The 24,238-nt window shown below is 56.9% G+C and overlaps 1 protein-coding gene across 3 annotated transcripts; it reads left to right on the top strand.

Moving 5' to 3' along the window:
* Positions 1-994: 994 nt before the first annotated feature.
* On the top strand, positions 995-24,088 carry LSS (lanosterol synthase). 3 transcript variants are annotated; one of them, XM_059686746.1, is made up of 22 exons: positions 995-1,143; positions 1,433-1,601; positions 2,583-2,721; positions 3,666-3,774; positions 4,779-4,900; positions 6,096-6,192; positions 7,457-7,592; positions 8,284-8,392; positions 8,906-9,024; positions 10,390-10,487; positions 10,984-11,011; positions 12,976-13,032; positions 13,639-13,710; positions 13,975-14,025; positions 14,605-14,754; positions 15,425-15,521; positions 16,489-16,594; positions 19,763-19,828; positions 20,282-20,362; positions 20,769-20,939; positions 21,833-21,911; positions 22,409-24,088. In XM_059686746.1, the coding sequence occupies exons 1-22, from the start codon at positions 1,130-1,132 to the stop codon at positions 22,538-22,540; spliced, it is 2,202 nt and encodes a 733-aa protein (XP_059542729.1). In that variant the 5' UTR covers positions 995-1,129; the 3' UTR covers positions 22,541-24,088. The 3 variants fall into 3 exon arrangements, with proteins under 3 accessions (XP_059542729.1, XP_059542730.1, XP_059542731.1); XM_059686747.1 differs by lacking the exon at positions 12,976-13,032; XM_059686748.1 differs by lacking the exons at positions 995-1,143; positions 1,433-1,601; positions 2,583-2,721 and adding an exon at positions 3,033-3,494.
* Positions 24,089-24,238: the final 150 nt, after the last annotated feature.

Raw genomic sequence — 24,238 nt, 5'->3', positions numbered from 1 at the left:
ACCCTTTGAGTGCCAACCAATATCCTAGGATCTATGCTAAAATTGCCAAGGCATTTTTGCTGATTTTACAGCAGTTTAGGAAAAAAATTATGAAAATTAGGTAGATAAATGCCAGTGGTCAATTTTAGAACGACAAACATTCGGCATCATAAGTAATCTGTCAATAAAGAGTGAACTACTAGCATCTAATAGTGACAAGGCAGGAGAAGAGGGATCACGCTCCCCGGCACTCTAGGGGTTAATGGGTCGGGCATTAGGAAGGTTGATCTCACCACTGCAGTTGATCTCATCTAATCTTACGTTTCCAAATATCACCTGAAAACAAATGCATCCCCAGTTCACTAGCCTTGTCCTCTTACCAGAACACCAGCCTACTCAACGCATCCACTCGAATGTCTCATGGCATCTGTCGTAACATGCCCCCCAATCTAAGTTGAAAACTTCCTCCAAACCTTCGCTGCTTGAGCAAACTCCCTCCCACACTCGCGCACCTCCAGCCCGGCCTGGGCTCCGGGCCTCGCTCCCCACCGCCAGCCACTCGCCCTCCGGAACTCCGGCGGGGCGGGACCCTCGGGGGCGGGACCTGCCTCATCACCTCACGGGGGGTTGGGGGGGCCACTCCGCCCCACCGAGCACTCCTCCTCAGCCCTGGTGGCGGAGCTTCGCCCCACCGGAAAGCGGCGTGACTGGCGGCCCGCGCCGCCCGCCCCCAGGTCCCACTGGCCCACTCGCCAGTCCCCCTCGCCCTGTCCCTGCCCGCACAGCTGGCCTCCTCCCGCCCCGGCCCCGCCCCGTTCATCCATGCCCGCCCACCAGGCCCAGGACCCGCCTCGCCCCGCCTTATCCCACCCCAGGTCCCACCCCAGGTTCCACTCCAGGTCCCACCCCTTGTCCCAGGCCACGCCCTCTTGACTCAGGTTCCGCCTCCGCCCCGTGGGGCGCCTCCAGCGCCACCACTGCAGTGGCTGGGCACGGCCGAGGGCCCACCCCTGCGGCATTCTGATTGGCTGTACGGGCATCTTCCCACCGCACTTCGCGTGATAGCGGGTGGCGCGCCCGCGTAGTGCGAAGGCTCACTTGCGGTGGGTCCCGGCTCCGTGTGCGAGTTGCAGAGATCTCGGCGGCAGTCATGACCGAGGGCACGTGAGTCCTCGCGCTGGGTGTCCCACCAGACGGGAGAGCGCGGTCGGGGCCCGGAGGAGGTCCCGCGTGGGCGGGGGCCGCCTGGGGTCGGGGCCGAGGAGAGCCGGGTGGGGTGGGGGTGCTGGGGAACCTGGTGGCCGGCGACTCCGCTTGCCACGACAGATAACGGGGCCGCAGCGAGAGGCCGGAGTGGCGCTGAGAGTGTTTCCTGCCTGCGCGTTGCTGGAGGTGAGACCTCCGGGCTCTGAGCTAAAGAGGAGGCAGGATGGCCACTCGTGATCGTTTCCAGGTGTCTGCGTCGTCGAGGGGGACCCTATAAGACAGAGCCCGCCACTGACCTCAGCCGCTGGCGACTCAGCAATGAGAGGGGAAGGCAGGTGTGGACCTACTTGCAAGAAGAGGACCACCCCGGCCGCGGGCAGACAGCGCTGGAAGCTCACTCCCTGGGACTGGACACGGTGGGTGCTCGAGGGCTTCCCACACAGCCGGGGACTCCTGCTCACGTCCCTGATCCTTAGCCGGGAGCACCGGGAACCAGCAGGGAGTTTCCAAAAGCTGCCCGTGGAGGGTGTCTTCTTCCTTGTTGAAGTGGGAAGAGGCCGGGGCCACAGGCCACTGAGGCTGGTTCCTGCGGGAATCAGCTGGTATATATATATAGGGCGTGAGTTGAATGGACCCTTTGCTTCAATTCCTCTATCTGTAAGTCGTTGGTAAGAAACTGCTCTATTTCATTTTTTTATTATTCAGAAAAAAATGTTGGGTTTGTGTGTGTTTTTAATCCTCACCAGAGGATATGTTCTTACTGAACTTAGAGAGAAGGGGAGGGAGAGAGAGAGGAACATCAGAGAGGGGGACCCCATAAGACAGAGCTCACCGCTGACCTCAGCGACCTGGGTGTGTGCCCAGACTGGGAATCCAATCTGCAACCGTCTGGGGCATGCACGGATGCTCCCAGCCAGCCGAGCCACCTGGCCAGGGCAGAAAAAATATTTTTGATCCAGTGAATGTCATAGAAGAAATTCAGCTAGTCAGAGAGTATGCAGTGTAAATGGGCCTCCTGGTTGTGCCCGGGCCGCCAGTTGCTGTGTGGTCCTCTGGCCCCTTCCTGTGAGAGAGGCCTGAATTTCAGGTTTGCATGGGCATCGCCCCCGCGCCCCCCCCCCCCCCCCCCCCTCCACGCTCTTGGGCACTTGGAGAAGTTGTGAAGAAATTTGCAAATATGTTTGTCTGGAAAGCGAAACCATGAGAGTCCAGAGCTGTCCTTTTACTTTGCTGAGATGGTAATGCCATCATCAAAGAGTTTCACATTTTTTTAATTGAAACAGCTGAGACTTTTAAAGTAATTCAGATTCATTATTTCGGCTTGGGCTGTAAGTGATGAGGGCTCCTTTAGCCTGGCCACAGACCCCCTCAGGTCTCATCTCTCTTTTCTTTTGCAGGGGAGTTACTTTAAAGACTTGTCCAAAGCCAACACAGCCCATGAGGGGGCTCTGAATGGGATGACATTTTACATGGGGCTGCAGGCCGAGGACGGGCACTGGGCGGGTGATTATGGCGGCCCACTCTTCCTCCTGCCAGGTAGGAGGGTGCTGCCCCGGGCCCGTGGGCGAGGCGACCCTGGGGCATCATTGGGGTACTGGCCTGACCTGGTTCAAGCCCTTGGTATATGTCTGTGGTGTGAATGAGCAAGCAGGATTGCACCCAGGAGCTCATGTGGAAAAGGGCTGGGGGGAGGGGTTAACCTGCACCTTAGTTATCTTGGTGTTGGTGCTGGGAGAGGGGGGTGAAGGCACTGCCAGCCCAGTGTTGTGACAAGGGAAGCAAGGGCGCTCTGGGGGTGGGTGAGGGGTGGCTCTTGCGTCCCAGGCACGCCAGGCGGAGGGCTGAGCCTGTGCAAAGGTGCTGGTTGCAGGCAGGGTGGTCAGTGGGTATCTTTAAGCTCTCTCTTGGCTGCTTTGGCATGTGGACGCACCTTGAAGGAGCTCAGCCAGGCGAGCTACAAGTTCGGGTTGGTGAGTGCCAGGAACATTGCTGCTAGGCCCCCCCGGCACGGAATTAGTTTGGCTGGACAAGACTGTTGCACCCTAAAAAGACAAAAACAGAAAACTCCTACATCCTGTAAATGTTTCTCTAAAGAAACAATTAGTCTTTTGGCATGGACTTGCCCTTGGGAGCAAGTCAAGGGCTCTGTCTTCTCTTCGGCCCACCTGAAGCCTGTGGAGACTCTTCCCCTGGTCTGCTTTAACCCTGGGCAAGGCGATAGGACTTCAGATGCCTCGGCCACCTCACCTGTGACATGGAGAGGATGGGAATCTGGTTTGAACATATGTGCACATATGTGCATCACTGTGGTGAGACACTGGTTTCGAGGTCCAGAGGAGTAGCCTTCCCAGGCTTGTTTCTGTGCGAAGGAGAACCTTGGGAATAGCTCCCTGTCAGGAGGGGTCCTCAGGAGGAAAGGGGCAGGGATTCGCAGTGCCGAGTGCCTGCTCCCAGGGGCAGACATCTTTTCTGTCACACAGGCCTCCTGATCACATGCCACGTGGCGCGCATCCCTCTGCCAGCTGGATACAAAGGAGAGATGGTGCGGTACCTGCGGTCGGTGCAGCTCCCGGACGGCGGCTGGGGCCTGTGAGTCTGCTCGGCCCTGTCACTGCCCATGTGTGCATACATGTGCACAGATGTTCTTGTGTAGGACATGCACCTGTCGAGGGGCGGGGTGACTGTAACTGTGAACCTGGCATGGATGGGGGAGTGGTCAGTGTCCCAGCTTGTGTTATAAATTGGTTGCATGACCGGCTTAGGGACCTGAGACCCTCACCTGCAGTGAAAACCATCTGGCTGTTATCACGAAGGCAGAAGGAAATTGTCCGACTCTGGGGTGGCAACAGGTGCAGCTGGGGCTGGCCAGCTCTCCCTCGTCTCAGCCTGCCCTTCTGTGGCAGGGCTTGCTCTGGGATCAGGACCCTCCCCCAAGGTGGCCACCTGCCTGCCCACCCTGGTTGTGGGCTCTGGTGGGCCAAATCCATACCACCGGCCCCCATTACAGAACCCTAGGGGAACAGTTCAGCCTTTCTCAACAGGCCTGTGAGCCCCAGCTCTGGCCTGTGGATTCCAGCACGTCATGACAGATACTGAGGTGTCACCAGTGCCGTATGACTGCACAGGGTGGTAGCGTGCCCTTACACGTTGCCCTGCACTGTGCTCTGTGTGCCATGGTGCTGAATGGGGCTTAGATGGATTATGTTGATTGAGGTGTGGGAAGTAAGGAGAGGAGGCAGGCAGGTTCTGCAGGGCCGGTTTTGGTTGTCATGGGAGGTGGCTGTTCTGGGTGTTTCTTGTGTTGTCCTGTTATGTCAGTGTAGGATGTGTTCCATTCCTGTGCCTGGGACCTGTGCTGCTGGGGTGGCTCCAACTTGGATAAGAGTGTCACTGACAGCCAGGTGGGAGTCCGCCCTGCCTGCTGAGTGGGGACACACATGTCAGGGGCAGCCCTAAGTGGCCCTAAGAGAAGGCCGAGCATGTGTGCTCACTGCCCCTCATCACCTCCTGAGGACATTGCACTGAAAGCATTGCTTAATTTCTTAGAAGTAATAAAAGATGTCACTTTCCCACCCTGTCTCCCGCTCCTATAGGCACATTGAGGACAAGTCCACGGTGTTTGGGACGGCACTCAACTATGTGTCCCTGAGAATCCTGGGTGTTGGGCCTGACGACCCTGACCTGGTACGAGCACGGAACCTCCTTCACAAGAAAGGTATGCCCTGCACAGCACATGCTGAGGGTCCAGGCTACTTTGCTTAATGAGTTCTTGCAGATGAGAAATAGAAAGATGCCCCTTCACCTGAAACAGTGGGCGAAACACGTGAACAGGGAATTCATCAAAGCAGAGAAGTAGAAACGGTGTAACCTGACCAGTAGTTTTTGAAAAAGCAAATTAAGATAACCATATACCCTCCTGTTTGCGGGGTGGGCTCTAGCACGTAGCACCTCTCCCCCTGCCTGTGTGCTCTGAAGGCTGTTCATTGCAGCCCTGGGGCGGCTCCACGGCTCCCGCTGACTTGAGACCTTTCTTGCTGCTCTCCAGAGCCTGGCAGGCCTCACCACCTGTCTCTCGTGGCCACTCCTCCGTCCACCTGTCCTCCTGCTCCGGTGCTCACACACAGGGGCTCCTGTCAGCTCCTGGAAGTCCCTTCGCGCCTCAGGGCTCTGCATGCTGCTCCCTCTGCCTGGGATCCTGCCTTCCACCCCGCCCCACTGCTGTGGGAGTTCCTCCTCATCCTTCCCCTGGCACCTGGGATGTCCCTCCTCTGGGAGCCATCCCTAACCTGTGTGCGTCCTAATGAAATCCCACAGTCTTCTCACGTGTCGCGCTTGCAGTGACTTCCTCGTTAGCTTCTGGTCTCACCAGCTGCTTTCAGGCTCCTTGCCTAGGGAGGGAATGTGTTTGGGCCACACTTGCTTCCCTGGTGGCTCCTGGGTTTTTTACTTCTGAACACGTGAGTCTGGGCGAGGCCTCCTTGTGAAGCACAGCTGGGATGGTGTTTCTGTGCCGGGGACCTGTGCTGCTGGCGTGGCTCCAACTTGGGCCAGAGTGTCACTGACAGCCAGATTGGGGACACGCGTCAGGGGCAGCCATAAGTGGCCCTAAGAGAAGGCCGAGCATGTGCGCTCACTGCCCCTCATCGCCTCCAGGCCCATGTGATACAGGCTGCTGTGTGCATCTGCACCCCTCACCTTCCCAGGTAGCTGCCTGTGTGTCCCCTTCCTGAAGGTCGGGCTGTCAATGCCTCTCCTGGGGCTGCACACACTCATGTTGGGGAAGCTGCTGACCGACCCGCGGCTGTTGTGTGGAGTTTGGAAGCCTTTGCTCTCAGTTCAGACAAGAAGGGCACGCATGACTCCCGAGGGTCCAGTTGGAGGGAGATAACATGGGCTTGTTCTCTCTCCAGGTGGAGCTGTGGCCATCCCCTCCTGGGGGAAATTCTGGCTGGCCGTCCTGAACGTTTACAGCTGGGAAGGCCTCAACACCCTGTTCCCGGAGATGTGGTAGGCTCGCCTCTGCGGGGTCGTGGCAGCCCGGTCCCTGCTGCCCTACTGAATGGAATGACAGGGCCCTCGGTTCCTGCCTGAAGAATATTGGAAGGAAGGATGGGGGTGCCCTGGGTTGGGCCATGTGGTGGGTGGGTCACCCTGCTGGGCTGTTACAGGGCCCCTGGAGCACTGTCAGCAGGGTGTGGTCCCTCAGGGAGCATCGGGGAGGTTGCGGGGGGGTGGGGGGGCGCTTGTGTTAGATGACTTTGGTGGAGGAAGGGCACATGGTGAAGGGGCCACTGGGGAGTGACAGCGGGGTTCTGCTGGAAGGGCAGAGGGCCCGGCCTCCACAGCCATGAGGTGGGGTGGTGGTGGCAGAGGGACAGCAAGGTGAAGTGGGCGGAGGGGCTCTGTTACTCAAGGTTAGCCAATCTGGAAGGGGACGGCGCGTGTCTCGGAGCCATCACAGCATTCCTCACTGGCGGGCTTGCCAATTGGACGTGAGCCTCACCGGTGTGTAAGGGCCCCGAATATGAGGACGAGGGCTTGAAGGGGAGGGTAGAAAAAATACCCCCCGTACTCACCCACCCGGGAAGGTGGCCTGGCTATGCTGATGTCAGAAGACACATGTGTGGAGGTCACGATCAAAGGCTCAGGCCTAACCATTTTAAGTAAACTTTTCATTTTGGAATAGTTTTCAATTTCCAGAAAAGTTGCGAAGGTAATCCAGACCTGTCCCAGAGACGCCTCACCCGTTTCTCACTATTTTTTTTTTTAAATATATTTTATTGATTTTTTACAGAGAGGAAGGGAGAGAGATAGAGAGCTAGAAACATCGACGAGAGAGAAACATTGATCAGCTGCCTCCCGCACATCCCCCACTGGGGAAGTGCCCGCAACCCAGGCACATGCCCCCGACCGGAATCGAACCCGGGACCCCCCAGTCCGCAGGCCGACGCTCTATCCGCTGAGCCAAACCAGCTTTGGCCCGTTTCTCACTATTAACGTTCCATGTTACCGTGGTTTGTCTGCCACTACTGGGAAACCACAGACAGTCCTTACCTTAGGACCGCGGTCTCCTGGCTTCAGGATGCATTTGGCTGAACCAGAAGTGGCCTGCACCCTGGGGCGCCCAGGGAGGGGGTTTGACCGCTTCCCTTGAGAGCATGGTTGTGCTCGGCCACTCTGAGTCCATGTTTGGGGGGCGTGGGGCTGTGGTGGTGCTGATGGCGGGGCTGGGGCTCCTGCTTATCCACTGTCCCCCCCCCCCCCCCTCCAGGCTGTTTCCTGACTGGATGCCTGCACACCCCTCCACACTCTGGTGCCACTGCCGTCAGGTCTACCTGCCCATGAGCTACTGCTATGCCACCCGGCTGAATGCTGAGGAGGACCCGCTGGTCCAGAGCCTGCGCCAGGTGAGGACCTGGGCCTGGGTCATCCTCAAGGTGGGCTGTGCTCGCCTGGTCCCATGGGCCTGCAGCGCTGAGCCCCCTGAGGTTAGGGCAGGGGTGGGCAACCTTTTTGTGAGTGCGTGCCAAAACCAGCAAAATCTCTGACTCAAAATTCTTCTGCGTGCCAACCCTAATTTTTTGAGAACATGTTACGCCTACTTGATATCTCTTAAGGTGTAGGTATGTGAAGAACCTTGAAGAAATAATAAAATTCATTTGAGCGACAAAAACCAGTATATGATGATGAAAAATACGTTTATTTTTAATGTATACCTGTTATGTAAAATTATTTATCTAAGATGCACCTACACTGAATTTATCTGAAAAATAAAAAAGTCGATATTAAGAAAAAAATTGTAAATGGAAGATTGATTATAAGAGAGGGTTTCATGTGCCAGCAAAAGTTACTGGCGTGCCATGTTTGGCACGGGTGCCAGAGGTTGCCCACCCCTGGGTTAGGGTGAGGCCTCCCTCACCTATCCCCTTAGGAATTGCCCAGAGGGCCTCTTGTGGTGGGATGGGGCGCAGGCACCTGTCCCTGGGAAGCAGGCCCTGAGGTGGGTTGGGGTGCGGGGTGTGGATCAGGGCGTGCCCTCGGGGGACAGAGGGAGAAGACAGCTATAGGCAGTGGGTGCTGAGGTGCTGTCGTCCCCAGGAGCTCTATGTGGAGGACTATGCCAGCATCGACTGGCCGGCGCAGAGGAACAACGTGGCCCCTGACGATCTCTACACGCCGCACAGCTGGCTGCTCCGTGTAATGTATGGTGGGTGCTTCCCTGGGGCTGGCTGGGCCTCCCTGGGGTCAGCTGACACCTGAGGTGGCGATGAGTTTACTCTCTCATCATGTGGGTCATGTGGTGAGGAGCCGGCTGTGTGCGCCTCGTGTCCAGCAGACCTGCCCGGCCCTTGGAGTGACCCTGGGGCTTGGGCCCCTAGATGAGAGAACTGGGAGCTGAGGGCCTTGGAGGGCGCAGTCATTCCTCCTTGGGGGAGAGACTGCAGTCCAGGCTCACCTCCCTGTGGGACTCCCGGGAGACTGGCACTGCATGCGGTGTGCGGGGCCCTGGGTGATCGCTGGGTCCCTGTCCTGTCAACAGGGTTTCTACTCACGGAGCCCTCCTAACATGGCAGGGCAGCATGCCAATGTGTGGGGGCAGGCAGGGTGTGGGGTGTGAGGGGCATGGGGGGACAGCAGAAAGGAAGGCAGAGCAGGGCAGGCTGGAAGGGCCCAAGAGCTCCTCTGTGCCCTGTGCTTGCTGATGCCCTTGCCCCCACAGTAATCCTCAACCTGTACGAACGCCACCACAGCACCAGCCTGCGGCAGCGGGCCATCCGGAAGCTGTATGAGCACATTGTGGCCGATGACCGCTTCACCAAGTGCATCAGCATTGGCCCGGTCAGTCCCACTAATCCGCTGGGTGTCAGCCTTGAGTGGGCACTCGACTGCAGGCTTGGGGTGGGCGAGGACCCAAGGAGGAAGGCCCAGAGACCGGTCTCTGGGATTGGGAGTAGGGGTTCTCTGCAGGCGACCCTCTGCTCCAACAGGACCCCATTTAGTCCCCACCTGTGTGCTTGGCCCTCCTCCCACCCCCACCACCTAGTGCAGTGGTTCTCAACCTTCTGGCCCTTTAAATACAGTTCCTCATGTTGTGACCCAACCATAAAATTATTGTCGTTGCTACTTCATAACTGTAATGGTGCTACTGTTATGTAAATAATCTGATATGCAGGATGGTCTTAGGCGACCCCTGTGAAAGGGTCGTTCGACCGCCAAAGTGGTCGCGACCCACAGGTTGAGAACCGCTGACCTAGTGTGTCTGAACACTGCTCTTTGAGGCCACTTTCTCAGGATCTTTCTGGCCAGCCCCACTCCTAATAACTCCTATCTGCCCTTCTCGTACGGGGGTTAGAGCAGCAGGGGTGCGTGGGTTCCATTCCTGGATCCTGCCAAGCCCCGTGACGTGGAACTCTCATTGCTCTGAGGTTCTGGGCTCCTGACCTGGCTTTGCCTTGTGGGGCCAGGTGTGGACACACCTGTGGGACCCTGTGGCCAGGTGCACAGTGGCCAGTGCAGGGTCGGGGAGGCCGGCTCAAGGCCATGGGCGACGGGTGCAGGAGGCAGAGCAGTTCTGAGCCCTGGCGGGGCGTGACTGGGGCTTCGTGAGGTGCGCCCAGTCGGTGCAGTGCCACCCAGCCGTGCTCCCGACCCTGCTCCCAGGCACTCTCTGGGCCTCATGGAACCCCACTGGATCGAAAATGATGATGCCCCCAGCGCAGTCAGTTGTGTTCCTTTTAGCAGCACTGTGACTCTCGGCTTTGATTTAATGTGCGTAAAGCACGTCTGACTTAAGTTAGATGTAGGCTTTAGTTGGATCTTGCCTTAGGAGATCCCAGAGTGGAAGGTCTGGGCCTCTAGAACATGCCATTCTGAGCAGGCAGGTCTGGCCTGCATCTCCCCTGTGCCCCTGTGTCCCCAGGAGCCCATGTTTCCCAAGCCCACCCTGCTCACTTGCCAGTTCCCTGGGCTCACACCTCTTACAGGTCTCCCTCCCTCCTCTGTGCACACCTTCTGCCCCTTCCCACTTCCCTCGGAGACCAGGTTTCCTGGACACCACAGGGGCTCTGTCTCTCAGGCCTGGAAGCAGCGTGTGCTTGGGAAACGTGGGGTAGACCAGAAGGCCCGGCCTGGCCTCTGGGGGCTGTGCTGGGCCCTCGGTGGGGTTGGTGTGAAGCAGAGCCCTGACAGTCCCGTCTCCTGCAGATCTCAAAAACCATCAACATGCTCGTGCGCTGGCGTGTGGACGGGCCGGCCTCCTGCGCTTTCCAGGAGCACGTCTCCAGGATCCCCGACTACCTCTGGTGAGTGTGGCGGGGAGGGCCCAGTTGGTTGGTCTCACCCTTTGTCTCTGACTTGCGTAGCTGAGAGCCCAGAGCAGATGTTTGAGGGCCCCGCAGCTGCAGCGGCAGGCATGTGACTATCTCCACCTTCATGTCCCAGCGAGGGTGCTGTGGCTTCTGGTGTGACGCTGGAACCAGTAGTTTCAGGGTCGATGGAAGCTGAGGAGGGTTGTGTTTGAGTGGAAAGGTCCACCCCTTAGTGCAAACTGGGTGCTTCTAGGAGGCAGAACCAGGAAGCCTGTGAGTGGACAGGGCAGCTTCAGGCGAATGTCAGGAAGGCGTTGGTGACAAGGACAGCTGGTCAGTTATGGGTTGTGCCTTGGAGGGGTCTCCTGCTCCCTCTCACCCGGCTGGGGAGAGGGGGCTGTCCTGAGCCTCCTGCCCATGCAGGCTCTGGGCACCGCCTGACTCCCAGCTCTTCGTGCTCTGCTTCCTGACCTGGCTTTTCTCTTCACAGGCTGGGCCTCGATGGCATGAAGATGCAGGTGAGAGCTGCAGGGCGGGCTGCCGGCTTCCTCTGCAACCATTCCTGCCTGTGGGTTTGTTGAGATTTACAAATCACTCCTAACAAGGCCTGGCAGTGTGATGAGTGGCTGAAGACCCTCCATCCTGTCTCGGAGGGTTCATGGCGCGCCGCCGGGACTGGGAAGTGTGCAGGAGAGCCCGGAGCCCTCCGGTTGTGGGAGCGCTGGGGGTCAGAGTCCTCCAGGGTTCTGCAGCCACCATGCGGGAGCGTCTGTGAGCCAGAGTAGTTCAGGACTGCAGGCCAGGAGCAGACAGTGACCTCAGAGCCCGCACAGTGGCCGGACTAATGAACTGCAGGCCTCAGGTAGGAAGAGAGCCCTGCCCCCAGCCTGGCACCTGCGGAGCTGCTCCCACCCTCAGGGTTTGTGGCTTCGTCCCTCAGCCCTGACATGCACTCCCCGGCGCCTTTCTCTGCAGGTGTCCCATCGGTTTGTGTAGGTGATCTGACACCATCACCCCACCTCCCAGACCCCCAGCATGTTTTCTGTTTGTGGCCCTGGGGTGGGATGCCACAGTGCAGGGCTTCCTGGGCTGACCTCCTCCAGCTACAGGGGCCCTGGAAGCAGCAGGCCTTGGAGCCGTTGGGCCACCCTGAGGGGTTTTGTCTGCTGAACCCGCAGGGCTCAGTGTGCAAAAGCAGAGGTTCCAGCGGGGCCTTGGGGTGCACAGGCCACTGGGCCTTTGGGACGGGCCCCGGGCCAGCGCTCCCAGCGCAGAGCTCACCTCGGTGCCCTCCAGGCAGGCCCTGAGCCCCTCTCCCAGCGCCTGACTCCCACACTGCCAGTCTCTTGCAAAAGGATTTTCAGAACATGCCAACTGCCCTTTCACGTCCCAGTGCTCGAGGGCTTCTTGGTCTCTAGGAAACGTCTCTGCCACCGCGGAGTCAGGGATGCCTTAGTGTGGTTTGTGCTGGGCTTGTGGGCGTCCGGGTTAGAGCCCAGTGGCTCATGCTCTCTGCTAGCCATCTCCCAAGTGCCTTCTTTCCCGGCCACCTGCCTCCACAGCAGTGGTTCTCAACCTTCTGGCCCTTTAAATACAGTTCCTCATGTTGTGACCCAACCATAAAATTACTTTCGTTGCTACTTCATAACTGTAATGTTGCTACTGTTATGAATCGTCATGTAAATATCTGATATGCAGGATGGTCTTAGGCGACCCCTGTGAAAGGGTCGTTGGACCACCAAAGGGGTCGCGACCCACAGGTTGAGAACCGCTGCTCTAAAGGGTCCACCTTCTGGATCCGACCGGTTTCTTCCTCTGGGCCCTGTATTTTCAGCAAATCGGCGGTTAGGCCCTGAGGGTTGCTGTCCTTTGGATTTCTTTTGGCCAGGCAGTTTTCCTGGTGGTGCGAGTTCTTCCCACACATCCCACTGGGCCCCGATCCTGCTGTCCTGTTAGCGCTGCAGGTGGTCTGGGCTCAGGTGTTTCCACTCCCATCCCAGTTATCCACATGCCTGTCACAGTCCTGCGCTGCCTCACTGGGGTTTGGTCATCGGTGCTCCGGTGGGACCTCAGTGTTGACCAGTGAACCAGGCTCCCGGGTTGGATTTGAGGGGGCCTTCCTAGCCCCTTCGAGGCCTCAGCCAGGCCTTACCACCTCAGAAGTGGGGGGTGTTTCTGGTCATCACAGTAGGGCCAGAGGCTGTCATAGGGTGGATAGAGGCCACAGGCAGTGGAGACCGCAGGGGTTGGCTGTCAGAACCCTGAAGTACCCTGACACAGTCCTTTCCTGCCTGGCGGCCTGATGAAGGCAGGTGGGGCTGCCTGCAGGACCAGCCCCCGCAAGCCGTCATGGGCTTTGAAGGGTGCTCCTGCCTCTTTGCGGGAGCTGGTGGGAGCCTCCGGCACTGACAGATTCTGAGAGGCAGTGGGCGGCTGGGAGGACGCTGCCTGGCTGCTGCAATGGTTCACTCTTTGTGTGCAGGGCACCAATGGCTCGCAGGTCTGGGACACCTCGTTTGCCATCCAGGCGTTGCTGGAGGTACGTGGCTGTTTTCTTGTTCCTCGGCCTCCAGCTGATCTTGTGCACCTACCCCTGTGCCCAGGACACAACACCTGCTGACCCTGACTCTTCGCTTTCCTGGGCTCCAAGGCCTTGGCGATGGATCGGCTGAAGCAGGGTCTTTTCTGGGCGGTGGGCTGGCTCGGAGGCTTCTGGAACAGGGAGGCTGGAGAGGCTGCCCCGGGAGACATGGCCGTGGGGACTGCTCCAGGCTCTCCTCCTGGACACTCTGAAAAGAGCTACTGAGCATGTACTAAAGAGAAGCGGGAGCGCATTTTTATTCTGGTGGAATGAGGTCATGGAATCCTGGGGAGCCCTGAGGAGGGGTCAGGGCTATGTGGGGCCGGGCTAGCGTATGTGGGGTTTGCCGCGGACAGGTCAGGACCCTGTGAGTGTGGGTGGGCGGGTGTGGTGTGGACATCCCTCCTGCCCACACCATTTTTCCATCACGTCTTTCTGACTTGTCGGCAGACACCTAAGACCCCGGGTGGGTTTGTTCCTGGCTCCCAGCGGTGGCAGCCGTCCGGAGACCAGCCTACCCCACAGGCTCCTGTGGCCAGCGGCTCAGCTTCTTCTCTCTTCCAGGCGGGCGCACACCACAGGCCCGAGTTTTCGTCCTGCCTGCAGAAGGCGCACGAGTTCCTGCGGATCTCACAGGTGAACCCTGGGGGCTGTGAGGGGCCTCCCATGGGCAGAGGTTTCCCCCCCCCCCCCACCCTGCCCTCTCCAGCTCAAGGGGTGCCTGATTGTGTTTCCCAGCAGTGGGCAGGGCTCTGGGCGGTGGGCCGTGGGGGTGATGCCTCGAGGGCCGCAGCACCAGACTCCCCATGTCCTGCTGTGCCTGCCCCGCCGCGGTGTCTGGTGTGGTGGTGACATGTTCCCTCCTGTGCTTTCCACGCGTGCCCTTCGTACACTTCCCAGGTCCCAGAGAACCCGCCCGATTACCAGAAGTACTACCGCCAGATGAGCAAGGTACCTGTGTCGTGCCTGCTGCCCCAGGCCCTGGGAGAGGCTGCCTGTTAGCTGGGTCGGGCCTTTCAGGGGGGCTCCTCCCTCGGTGTCCCGGGGCTTCTTGCTCTTACGGATGCATGTGGGGGTTCCAGCGATGCTCCTGAGACACCCCGACTGAGGTGCATGGCTGAGGCAGCTGAGCCATGTGGCCTCTTCACATGCTATGTGCACGTCTGTGCCCTGAGATGCTTCCAGACAGACACACATCCAGACGTGAAATAAGCTGTTGGGCTGTGAATTAGAGTGATGGGGGGAGGAGAGAGGGCAGAAGGGGCTGTTTTCTTCTGTGTGTGTGAGAGTGTGGACAGCTGTGGCTGCGTCCTCCCGGGGGTCAGGAGGGTGCCTATGCCCCTTTCTGGTGCCCATCGTGCGGTGGGGTGTGAGGGCGACGCTGGGGAGAGGCTATCGTCCGTGGGGTTCCTGTGCTAGAAGCTGGAGGCCCATACACGTATGTGTGGCTTGGGGCCGTGGCTCCCCACGGGTGTGGAGGGTGCAAGGGCTTTGGGTGATCCACCCCCCAGTCACAGCTCTGCTCTCCAGGGCGGCTTCCCCTTCAGTACTCTGGATTGTGGCTGGATCGTCGCCGACTGCACAGCTGAGGCCTTGAAGTCTATCCTCCTCACGCAGGAGAAGTGTCCTTTTGTCACCACGCACGTCCCGCCAGAGCGGCTCTTCAATGCTGTTGCTGTGGTGAGGCTGCTGGGCATGGGGCTCTGTCCCCAGGTGCTGGGGGCGCCGTGCACGCAGGGGTCCCTTGGGGCCCGTTAGTGTTGCAGAGGAGCTGTGCACGCACGTGTACTTCCCACAGGGTCTGTACCAGCCAACACTCAGGGCCAAGACCGTGAGCCAGAGGGGCATGTCCTCTGATGGCACCTGTGCTGGGCCAGCAGGAGGTCCTGGCTGGGTGTGTGCGGAGCCCTGTGCTTCCCAGTGGGTGTATGAGCCTTGGGCTGGTCTGGGGTGGCTGCTGCGCCCCTGTTTTCTCTCTAGTTCTGGAGGCTCCTTCGGGAGGGCTGGCGGTCTCCCCTGGGTATCTGGTAAAACAGGACACGCCTTTCAGCACATCCATTTCAGTGCGTGTCGTACAACAAAGGGCACGTGGTTCTACAGCACATACGTGACTTATAAATACGTGAGTGTGTCAGGGTGTGTTCCCAGACAGTTACTTATGGTGTAGCTGGTCGAGAAAGGTTGCAGCCCATGCTCAGGGCACCTGAGAGTCTTGGTTTGATGTGAAAACTAGCTCCCTGCTGCTCACCCCTGCCGTCAGCACTTAACCCTGAGTGCTTCCGAAAGCCCACCCACCTAGCCTCGGCTGCTCGCACATGCTCAGCGCTCACTACGTGGTCTCTGGTTTTAGTTGCTGAGCATGAGAAACCCTGATGGGGGGTTTGCCACCTACGAGACCAAGCGAGGAGGGTACCTGCTGGAGCTGCTTAACCCCTCGGAGGTCTTCGGTGAGTGGCTGGCCCAGGGCGTTTGGGCACAACCCGGGCCCTGCCTGCCCCGAGGCAGATACTCTGACCAGAGTCCTGAGGTCTTTCCCCCGGCCAGGGGCAGTGCCCACAAAGGCTCTGGAGGATGATGGCAGATCCTTTAAGGAGCCCCCCAATCACTGGAGCGTTCCATGCTCCTGACCTCCACAGTTGGCTGTGATGCCCCTGCCGTAAACGGAAAGCTGTGGTTCTGTCGCAGAGTCACAGCCGGCTCTGGCCCGAGCTGGGCCGACTCCTGCTCTGTCCTCCATGGAGACCCCCTGCCTCCTGATGCTCCTGCGGGGGAGGTGTGGTGGGCACCCTCTCTCCCTGTTCCTCGTGTTGAGTGTCATCACTCTGGTCTGTCAGGGCCAGTTCTTTACTCTGGCCCGACTTTTTGTGCCTCTGTACCCCTCCTGTAACTGAAACATGATCCAGTGGAGGGTTTTCAGGGTGGGGTGCATCTCTGCTGTATCTTTCCGCTGGCCTGGTTGTCCTAGCAGATGGGCCTGTAGTCAGTGGTTCTCAACCTTCTGGCCCTTTAAATACAGTTCCTCATGTTGTGACCCAACCATAACATTATTTTCGTTGCTACTTCATAACTGTCATGTTGCTACTATTATGAATCGTGATGTAAATATCTGATACGCAGGATGGTCTTAGGTGACCCCTGTGAAAGGTCGTTCGACCGCCAAAGGGGTCGCGACCCACAGGTTGAGAACCGCTGCCTAGGTCACTCGGTCACTCGGTCACCAGGTCACTTGTGCAGGTGCCACCTGGTGGCTGTGTCCCTGGGCTGGTCACTGGTGACACCTTCCTCGCTTCCTCCAGGGAAGGGTCAGGCTCTTGATGAGCCTTGCAGGCCCCGCACGTTACAGTGCGTGTTCTTCACGATTTGGCCTGAACCGCCGAGGTGAAGCTCACAGGCCTGGATCCTTCCCTTTCACAGGGGACATCATGATCGACTACTTGTATGTGGAATGCACCTCGGCCGTGATGCAGGCGCTGAAGCATTTCCACAACCAGTTTCCGGAGCACAGGCCGGGGGAAGTCAGGTAAGGGCCCCGCCGCTCAGCCACAGGTGCCCCCAGCTGGGTCAAGAGCTCAGGCGCTGCCAACAGACATGGAGGGCTGTTGTCCTCTAAGGAGGCCCATCATATAAAGGGGCCCTGGAGGGAAGCTCATTTAGATATGAGAGGGGTTTACACCTGGTTGTACGCCCTGAAACGTGTCAGACTCATGTACTGGGGGCTCCAAGGAGCACAGTTATAACAGAAGCGAGTTATTTTTCACATCTTAATAATCTTACGGATCCATACCCCTAGCTCCGCCTGTGTCCACATGTAGTTTTATTTTATTTATTATTTAAAAAATATATCTTTATTGATTTCAGAGAGGAAGGGAGAAGGAGAGAGAGGTGGAAACATCAATGATGAGAGATAATCATCTATCCAGTGGTCGGCAAACTGCGGCTCGTGAGCCACATGCGGCTCTTTGGCCCCTTGAGTGTGGCTCTTTCTAAGCCTTAGGAGTACCCTAATTAAGTTAATAACAATGTACCTACCTATATAGTTTAAGTTTAAAAAATTTGGCTCGCAAAAGAAATTTCAATCGTACTGTTGGTATTAGGCTCTGTTGACTAATGAGTTTGCCGACCACTGATCTATCCGCTGCCTCCTGCATGCCCCACACTGGGGAATTGAGCCCATAACGCAAGCATGTGCCTTGACTGGGAATCGAACCATGACCTGGTTCATAGGCCAACGCTCAACCACTGAGTAACACCGGCTGGGCCGACATGTAATTTTTAAACCTTGTTGTTGAAGTCTGACGTGGGCAGAGCAGCATGCAGACCCTCTGTGTGGTGCCTGAGGAACTGTCGTGAAGTGGCCGGAACGTGTGGCCGGCCGCGTGGGGCACACACATTGCCGAAGCTCCCTCCCCTCCTGGTTCTGTGGCTGCTGGGTTCCTGCACCCGAGGACCCAAGCGGGGATTCCCGGGCCTGGCTTCCTTCCCTCGGCCTCCTGCTCGGGAGACGAGGCCTGCGGAGCCGCCGTTCACCCTGTTCTTGCCATCGGCACGCGTGCTGAGAGCAGGTGCCACGCTGTGTCCCCATGCTTGTCACGGGCCCGTGGGGCTGTTCGTGCTTAGTAAGAATCATCCTGCTGTGAACACGTGTTTATCTTTTGGGCACAGGATGTTCAGGAGTGACGGGCTGTGTCACAGGTACATGCTGCTGGTTCCCGAGTGGGACAATCCCCTGTCGTGTGTTTCATGGTGAACCTGGTGGAAGCGCAGTTTGGTCCTAAGCTTTCCTTTTTATATGTTGAGTTAAATTTGAGCTGTTTTGTTTAGGATTTTTACAACTGTGGTTGTAAGGGAAACTGGTCTGTAATTTTCCTTATTATAATGTCTCTGTCAGGGTCTCCTGTGAAGCGATGCTGGACAGTATATTCTCTTTTTATGTTCTCGGGAAGAATTTGTGAGATTTCTGCTATTTTGTCCTTATGTTTGGAAACTCTATCTGGGCCTGGAGTTTTCTTTGTGGAAAGTAGTAATAGTGGCATCTTTGTTGTATTTCCTGATTTTTTAAAGGGGACTGCTTCTAATATTTCTCCATTGAGAAGGATATTTGTGGTAGGTTTTTGGTAGTTAACCTCTTTTCTGGGTAATAAAGTTCTTTTTTCTAATTTTGTTAAGTTGTTTCTTTCCCTCTGTTGTGAGCAGGTATTGTGGTTAGCAAGTGATTTTTCAATGTCTATGAGATGATTATGTATTTATCTCCTAATGTCCTGGATGACTCTTGTAGACTTTTCTAATGTTAAAACACCTTTGCATTTCTGGAATGAACCTGACTTAGTATATCTCTACCATGTTCAGTTCCCAATATTTAGTTAGAATCTTGCATCCACATCCGTGGATGCCGAGCTGAGCTGTGACCTAGCTCAGCCCTGGAGGCACGTGCCTCGCCTTTCCTATCCGGCTGTGAAAAGCTAATGCTGGGTCCCTACAATGAATTAGGGAGTGTTTCTCCTCTTCCTAGTCCATGGAAAAGTTTGTGTGAGATTAGAATGCTTGTTCGTGATAATTTAATAGAATTCACTTATAAAACTTCTAGGCCTGGGGTTCTTTTTCTGGGAAAAGTTCACATTTTTGACTCATGTCTTTAGTAGTTATAGGACTATTTGGGATCTCTGTTTCTTCTTGGGGCCATTTTTGAGAAGTTAATTTTCCTGATAATGTGTATATTTTGTTTAAATTTCAAATGTGTTGTCTTAACTTTTCTCATTTTATCTTAACTTTGATTTCCATTATACCTATAGTCATGCTACTCTTTTTATTACTGATATAATTTATTTGTACCTTCACTTCTGTATTTGTTTCCTATTACCGAGTAACAATACTGCTACAGAATTGGCTTAAAACAATGTGCGGGGATCACCTCCCAGCTCCTGGGCCCTGTCCCCAGCTGACCGCTGTCTCCTCTGAGCACTGACTGAGGAAGATCTTCTCTGAGCTCGTGTGGTTGTTGGCAGGTGTCCAGTCCTGTGCATTGTCAGCCTCCGGGCCTGTTTGCTTGCTGACTGTTGGCTGGAGGCCACCCTTCATTTTTGGCCCAGGGGGCCTCTGTGCGGCTTTGTGAAAGCCAGCAGGGGGAGAATCGAGAGAGAGGGACTCTGCTGGCCAGAGGAAGGCCAGCGTGTCACGCGATGCCGTCAGAGGAGTGATGTCCCATCAGCTCTGCAGGAGCTGACGGATGACAGGGGGTGAGCCCCGAAGGCAAGGGTCACGGCACCTCAGGCTGGGCTTGTACCTCCTCTCTGGCCTTTCTAGAGAACTGGTCTCTTTATCTGAAGTACCAGTTAGACTTGCGATGGGGCTTCTCTGTCCTCTAAATCTTTTGTTTTCTCTCTGATTTTTAAATTTCTCCGTAAAATTTCATCTTGTGTGATTTACTCAAGCCCCTGTCACTGACATTGTTTTCAGGGATACTGATCCTGTTGCAGCCGCTTCTAATGTTGGTTCCTCCCTCACTGTTTGCTTCCGTCTTGCATTTCTTTAACTCCCTCCTGTGTCCTATAGTTGCTGGTGTCTCCTCTCTGAGTCGTTGGTTTATTTTTACATATTTTTTAAGGGGACACCATGCTTATTTTTTTTTTTGAGACTATAGACTGATGCTGTTTTGCTGGAATGTTCACTGGGCCATCCTCTTGTGTTGCAGGGAGACCCTCGAGCAGGGCCTGGAGTTCTGTCGTCGGCAGCAGAGGGCTGACGGCTCCTGGGAAGGGTGAGTGAGATGTGTGGGCCCCGGACACGGCTGCACTCACGGCGCGCATGTGCTACACCAGAGGTCTCTGGCAGGAGGCTGCCAGCGACAGATTCCTGGTGGACCTTGTCCCTTGAGAATGCCGGGCCTTCCCCCTGGCGGTGTTTGGCGAGTGTATGGGGCATGCTCGGTAGCCTGTGCCTTATTTGTTGGGTCTGATTATTCACGCCCTCCCCTCTGGGTTTGGATCAGTTCTTATCTTGCTCGTGGTTCCAGTGGACGAGCTGTACCCGAGGGCTGTGGGCGGGCTTGCCACACGGGTCTAAAGCTCTGCAGCTGGTGTGGCTTGTGACGGCCACGCGGATGTTTCTCTTGAAAATAACCACAGCCTCCCCATGCTGGACGTGCCCGTCCTCTCCATCCGCTGAGTGAGGCCTGGGCAGCTGAACCTCCGTTTCCCGTGTCTCCCTCCAGCTCCTGGGGGGTTTGCTTTACCTACGGCACCTGGTTCGGGCTGGAAGCTTTTGCCTGCATGGGGCAGATTTACCGCGAGGGGTGAGTGCGGGCATTTGCCCCCTGGTGGGATGGGCTTCTCAGTGTGATGCTTTGCTGGGGAGTATCCTCCTTTGATGTTTGATTTTGGGGGTGTTTTTACATTTTTTAAAACAGTGGGAGTGGCTACAGTCCGGGATACTCTCTGGGTTGCGTTGAGGGAAGGGCGGAGGCCTCAGTCCGAGCTGTGTCCAGCGGCCTCATCCAATTCTGCTTGGCTGGGTGGGTGTTCATGGGGTGCTCATGGCAATGAGGCCGCCTGCAGCTACAAAGATTTTCACTTTATCCATGGTGGGTGACCTCAAGTGCAGCCCCCCTCCCCACAGCCCTAAGGAGGCCCGGCCAGGGTGAGAACCCAGGGGCCTGGGACTTCTACTGTGTGACAGTGTCTCGTGTCTGGTGTCTGCAGGACTGCCTGTGCAGAGGTCACCCAGGCCTGCGACTTCCTGCTGTCCCAGCAGATGGCGGACGGAGGCTGGGGCGAGGACTTTGAGTCCTGTGAGCAGCGGCGTTACGTGCAGAGTGCCCAGTCCCAGATCCATAATACGTGCTGGGCCCTGATGGGGCTGATGGCCGTCAGGTGGGGGCAGACAGAGGAAGGACACTGAACTTGGGGACTTGGTCGGGATGTGGGCAGCGGAGCTCTGCGTGCAGGGACGGGAGGAGGTGAGGTTGCAGGGCTCCTTGTCCAGAGTTATAGGTCTGTCTAAATCAGTGGGTTCCTGCAAAGAGGCTCACTACCCACAGCTGTGCTCCGTGGTCCTGCCTGTTTCCACAGTAGAGCTCAGCCATGTGTGTGCACAGGCAGGTGTACACACAGAGGTGTACATGTGCAGACATGCAAACATGGGTACACAAACTCATGCACTTGTAACATGCCCATGTATGCATACCATGTATGTAGCCCAGTCTGTGCTGCCCTGTTGGTTCGGGGCCATTTGGGGAATCTTCCTAAAACCCCGTACCAGCTAGGCCAGGTTAGTGTGAGCAGGGAATGGGGTCAGGGACCGGCCCCCAGTCTGCCTCCCACAGCTGAGTTTGGTCCTGAACCTGTGAGATGAGCAAGGATTAGCACTGCTGGCTTCTGTGGCTCTTTGGGGGCCTGAGCACCAGTGGGCAGAGGGCTTGGCCTCCTCCTCTCCTGGGGGTGCAGAAGAGCAGTGCCTCATGTCAGGGCCAGAGCAGCAGGTCTGGGACAGGTGGGGTTCCTCATTGCCCATGTTCATGCGCTGCCCACCTGGCCTGCTCGCCTTCACACTCGCTGCATCCTCTACTTCTCGGGGTGAGCTGTGCAGCGAGGGCCTGAGGTGCACTGGTTGTCCCTAGTGGTGCCGATACCTCGTGCATGGAGGGTTAGGTTTTCACATCTTTGTCCCATGCTGGGCTGTGAAGGATGAGGGCCAGGTTTTGGCTGCAGCCAGTGGCTGTTTCATCCACAAAGTGGTGATGGTATGTTCACTGCCTCTTCCTCAGGCATCCTGATGTAGAAGCCCTAGAGAGAGGAGTCAGATGTCTGCTCAGAAAACAGCTGCCCAATGGTGATTGGCCCCAGGTATGCTGCGGGGGCTCTGACCTCAGTTTCCTATCCCCTCCTGGCCCTGTGTCCCTTGCAGGGGGCTCATGGGCGGGGGTATTTGAGATTCAGAGACATGACTCACGAGTGGCCTGTGTTGAAAGCAGATCTAAGCACTAGCTTGAGGGGCGGGGCTGGTGATGCCGGGATGCTGGATGGAGGAAGCCCTCAGGCTCTGCCTGATGGGCCCCTCACTGCCAATCCTTGTGGGCGTGGGGTCACGAGGTCATGTGAGGTTAACCCCCCTCTCTGGATAAGTCTGGTGTTGACACGCCTGTGCAGGACTGGTGACCAGGCAGGAGGGTGCTGCAGGTGGAGGGGTCCGAGAGCTGGGATGTGCAGGGAGGACTGCTGTTGGGGCTCTGCCTCGCTGACTCTCCCCACAAGCTGCCCAGCCCTCCACCTGGGCTCTTGGGTCAGGGAGCGCCTTGCCTACGTGGTGGAGCCTTTGAGTTTAAGTCCCTGTGTCCTTTCAGGAAAACATCTCCGGAGTCTTCAACAAGTCCTGCGCCATCAGCTACACAAGCTACAGGAACGTCTTCCCCATCTGGGCCCTCGGCCGCTTCTCCCGCCTGTACCCCGAAAATGCCCTCGCTGGCCACCCTTGAGAGGGGGCCTATGGGTGCCTGGCCGGTGGGTGGCGGGCACCGGCGTCCTGTGGGGATGCTGAGTAAGATTGGAGCATCTTGCCGGGACATGGGTGCCCTGTAGCCCTGCCCCTCACTCCCTCACTCCCCACTTCTGGGGGTGAGTCCAGGGACCAAGCCTGCCTAGGGGCATGGCTGCGGGGCTGGGACGGCTTTCTTGACCAATAATAGTTCTCAGCAGTTGTGCCTTATCTGCCTCCTGCCCGGAGCTGGGCTCACCCCCCCGGTGGCTCTTCCTATGTCTCTTGTCTGTTGGACTGGGAGGTGAGAGCGGGGGCAGAGGGGCTGGGCCTGCCTCTTTACCATGCCACCCAGGGCTCGGTGAGGACAGGGACCAGACATGCCAACACTGCCCCAGATCTCCTCCATGCTATATCGAGGTGCAGCCAGTTCCTGGGACCCAGTATCCCCATCTTGAGAGTTGATAGTCCTCTCATAATGACAGAAATGCACAGGGAGGCCAAGCATAACAAAGAGTAGGGGTTGTTCGTGGCTTATGGTTTCCACCGAGGGGCATCGCTGTGTGCCAGGGACAGCTGAGCACCCAGCCTGTCGGTCTTTGCCCACGGAAGTTGGCCAGGCAGGTGTGATGCCCAAGGCACTCGAGTGGCCACCGTGACCTTCCCACCCTCGTTTTCTCTGAGCTGAAGTGGGAGCCAGATTTCCAGGTGATGCTTCTTGGGTGGTAAACTTCTCAGTTCCCCCTCTGGCTGGTCTAAACCTTTCTGGTCCAGTGTGCATGGACTTGGGGCTCAGAATGGAAAATCAGGGACCTGGGTTTGCCTTTGATTCAGCGGATGAGCGGCTCACATACTCACGGCCTCCCCAGGGGTGTAGCTGTGAGGAGTCACCAAGAACTTTGATAAGAGTAAAACTCAGGCCTGGTGAACGCCCAGAGGCCCCACCCCAACACCACCTCCACCTGCAGTTTCTCTGTGCTGCCTCCTGGACCGATGGCAGCCCCACCCTGCACTCCCCTGGCCACCTCCCCTCCCAGACAGCAGATAGCTGTCTGAAAGCCCCGCTGCCCTTGCCGTTACCTGCCCAGAACCTGCCAGGGCCCGAGGCTTTGCACATGTGGCCTTCCTCCTGCTGCTCTCGGCCCTGGGCCCTGTCCCGGGCTGTCCGGGCTCACCAGCTTCTCAGTTTCAGGGAGCAAGAGTAACTGCCTGAAGATAAGCAGGTGCGTCTCCAGTTCTTTCAGGGGAAAATATTTGCCTCAACCCGATTAAAAACCCAGTTCTCTATCCTGGGTAAATCATTGAAGAGTCTTGAGTTCAAATTATCTTATTTTCAGTGATCAGGTTTTGAATATTATGCTGGGAAATTTTCTCTGGAGTCATACTAGCTTTTCTGCATTCAGCATGATGTAAACTTTATACCCTTTCCTTTGAGGAAATGTTCAACTCGCAATGGAAACTTACCTCTAAAAGACTACTTTTCCTTAATAACATAATCATTGTTGCTACATCAGTTTAATTGAGGCAATAAAAATGTTTAAGAGCCCTATTCGGTTTGACTCTGTGGTTGGAGCGTGGGCCCTCGGACTGAAGGGTCTCAGGTTTGATTCTGAGCAAGGGCACATACCTCGGTTGCAGGCTCGATCCCCGGCCCCTGGTCGAGGAGCATGTGGGAGGCAACCAATCAATGTATCTCTCT

The sequence above is a fragment of the Myotis daubentonii genome, chromosome 3, assembly GCF_963259705.1.
Source record: "Myotis daubentonii chromosome 3, mMyoDau2.1, whole genome shotgun sequence".
NCBI classification, from domain to species: Eukaryota; Metazoa; Chordata; class Mammalia; order Chiroptera; family Vespertilionidae; genus Myotis; species Myotis daubentonii.
Note: the sequence above shows the minus strand (reverse complement) of the source record. Positions and strands in the feature narration are given on the sequence as shown.

Coding starts and splice junctions, on each gene's coding strand:
- LSS (XM_059686746.1), top strand. Junction 7,593..8,283: donor TGGTCCAGAGCCTGCGCCAG/GTGAGGACCTGG, acceptor TGTCGTCCCCAG/GAGCTCTATGTGGAGGACTA. Junction 9,025..10,389: donor AGTGCATCAGCATTGGCCCG/GTCAGTCCCACT, acceptor CGTCTCCTGCAG/ATCTCAAAAACCATCAACAT.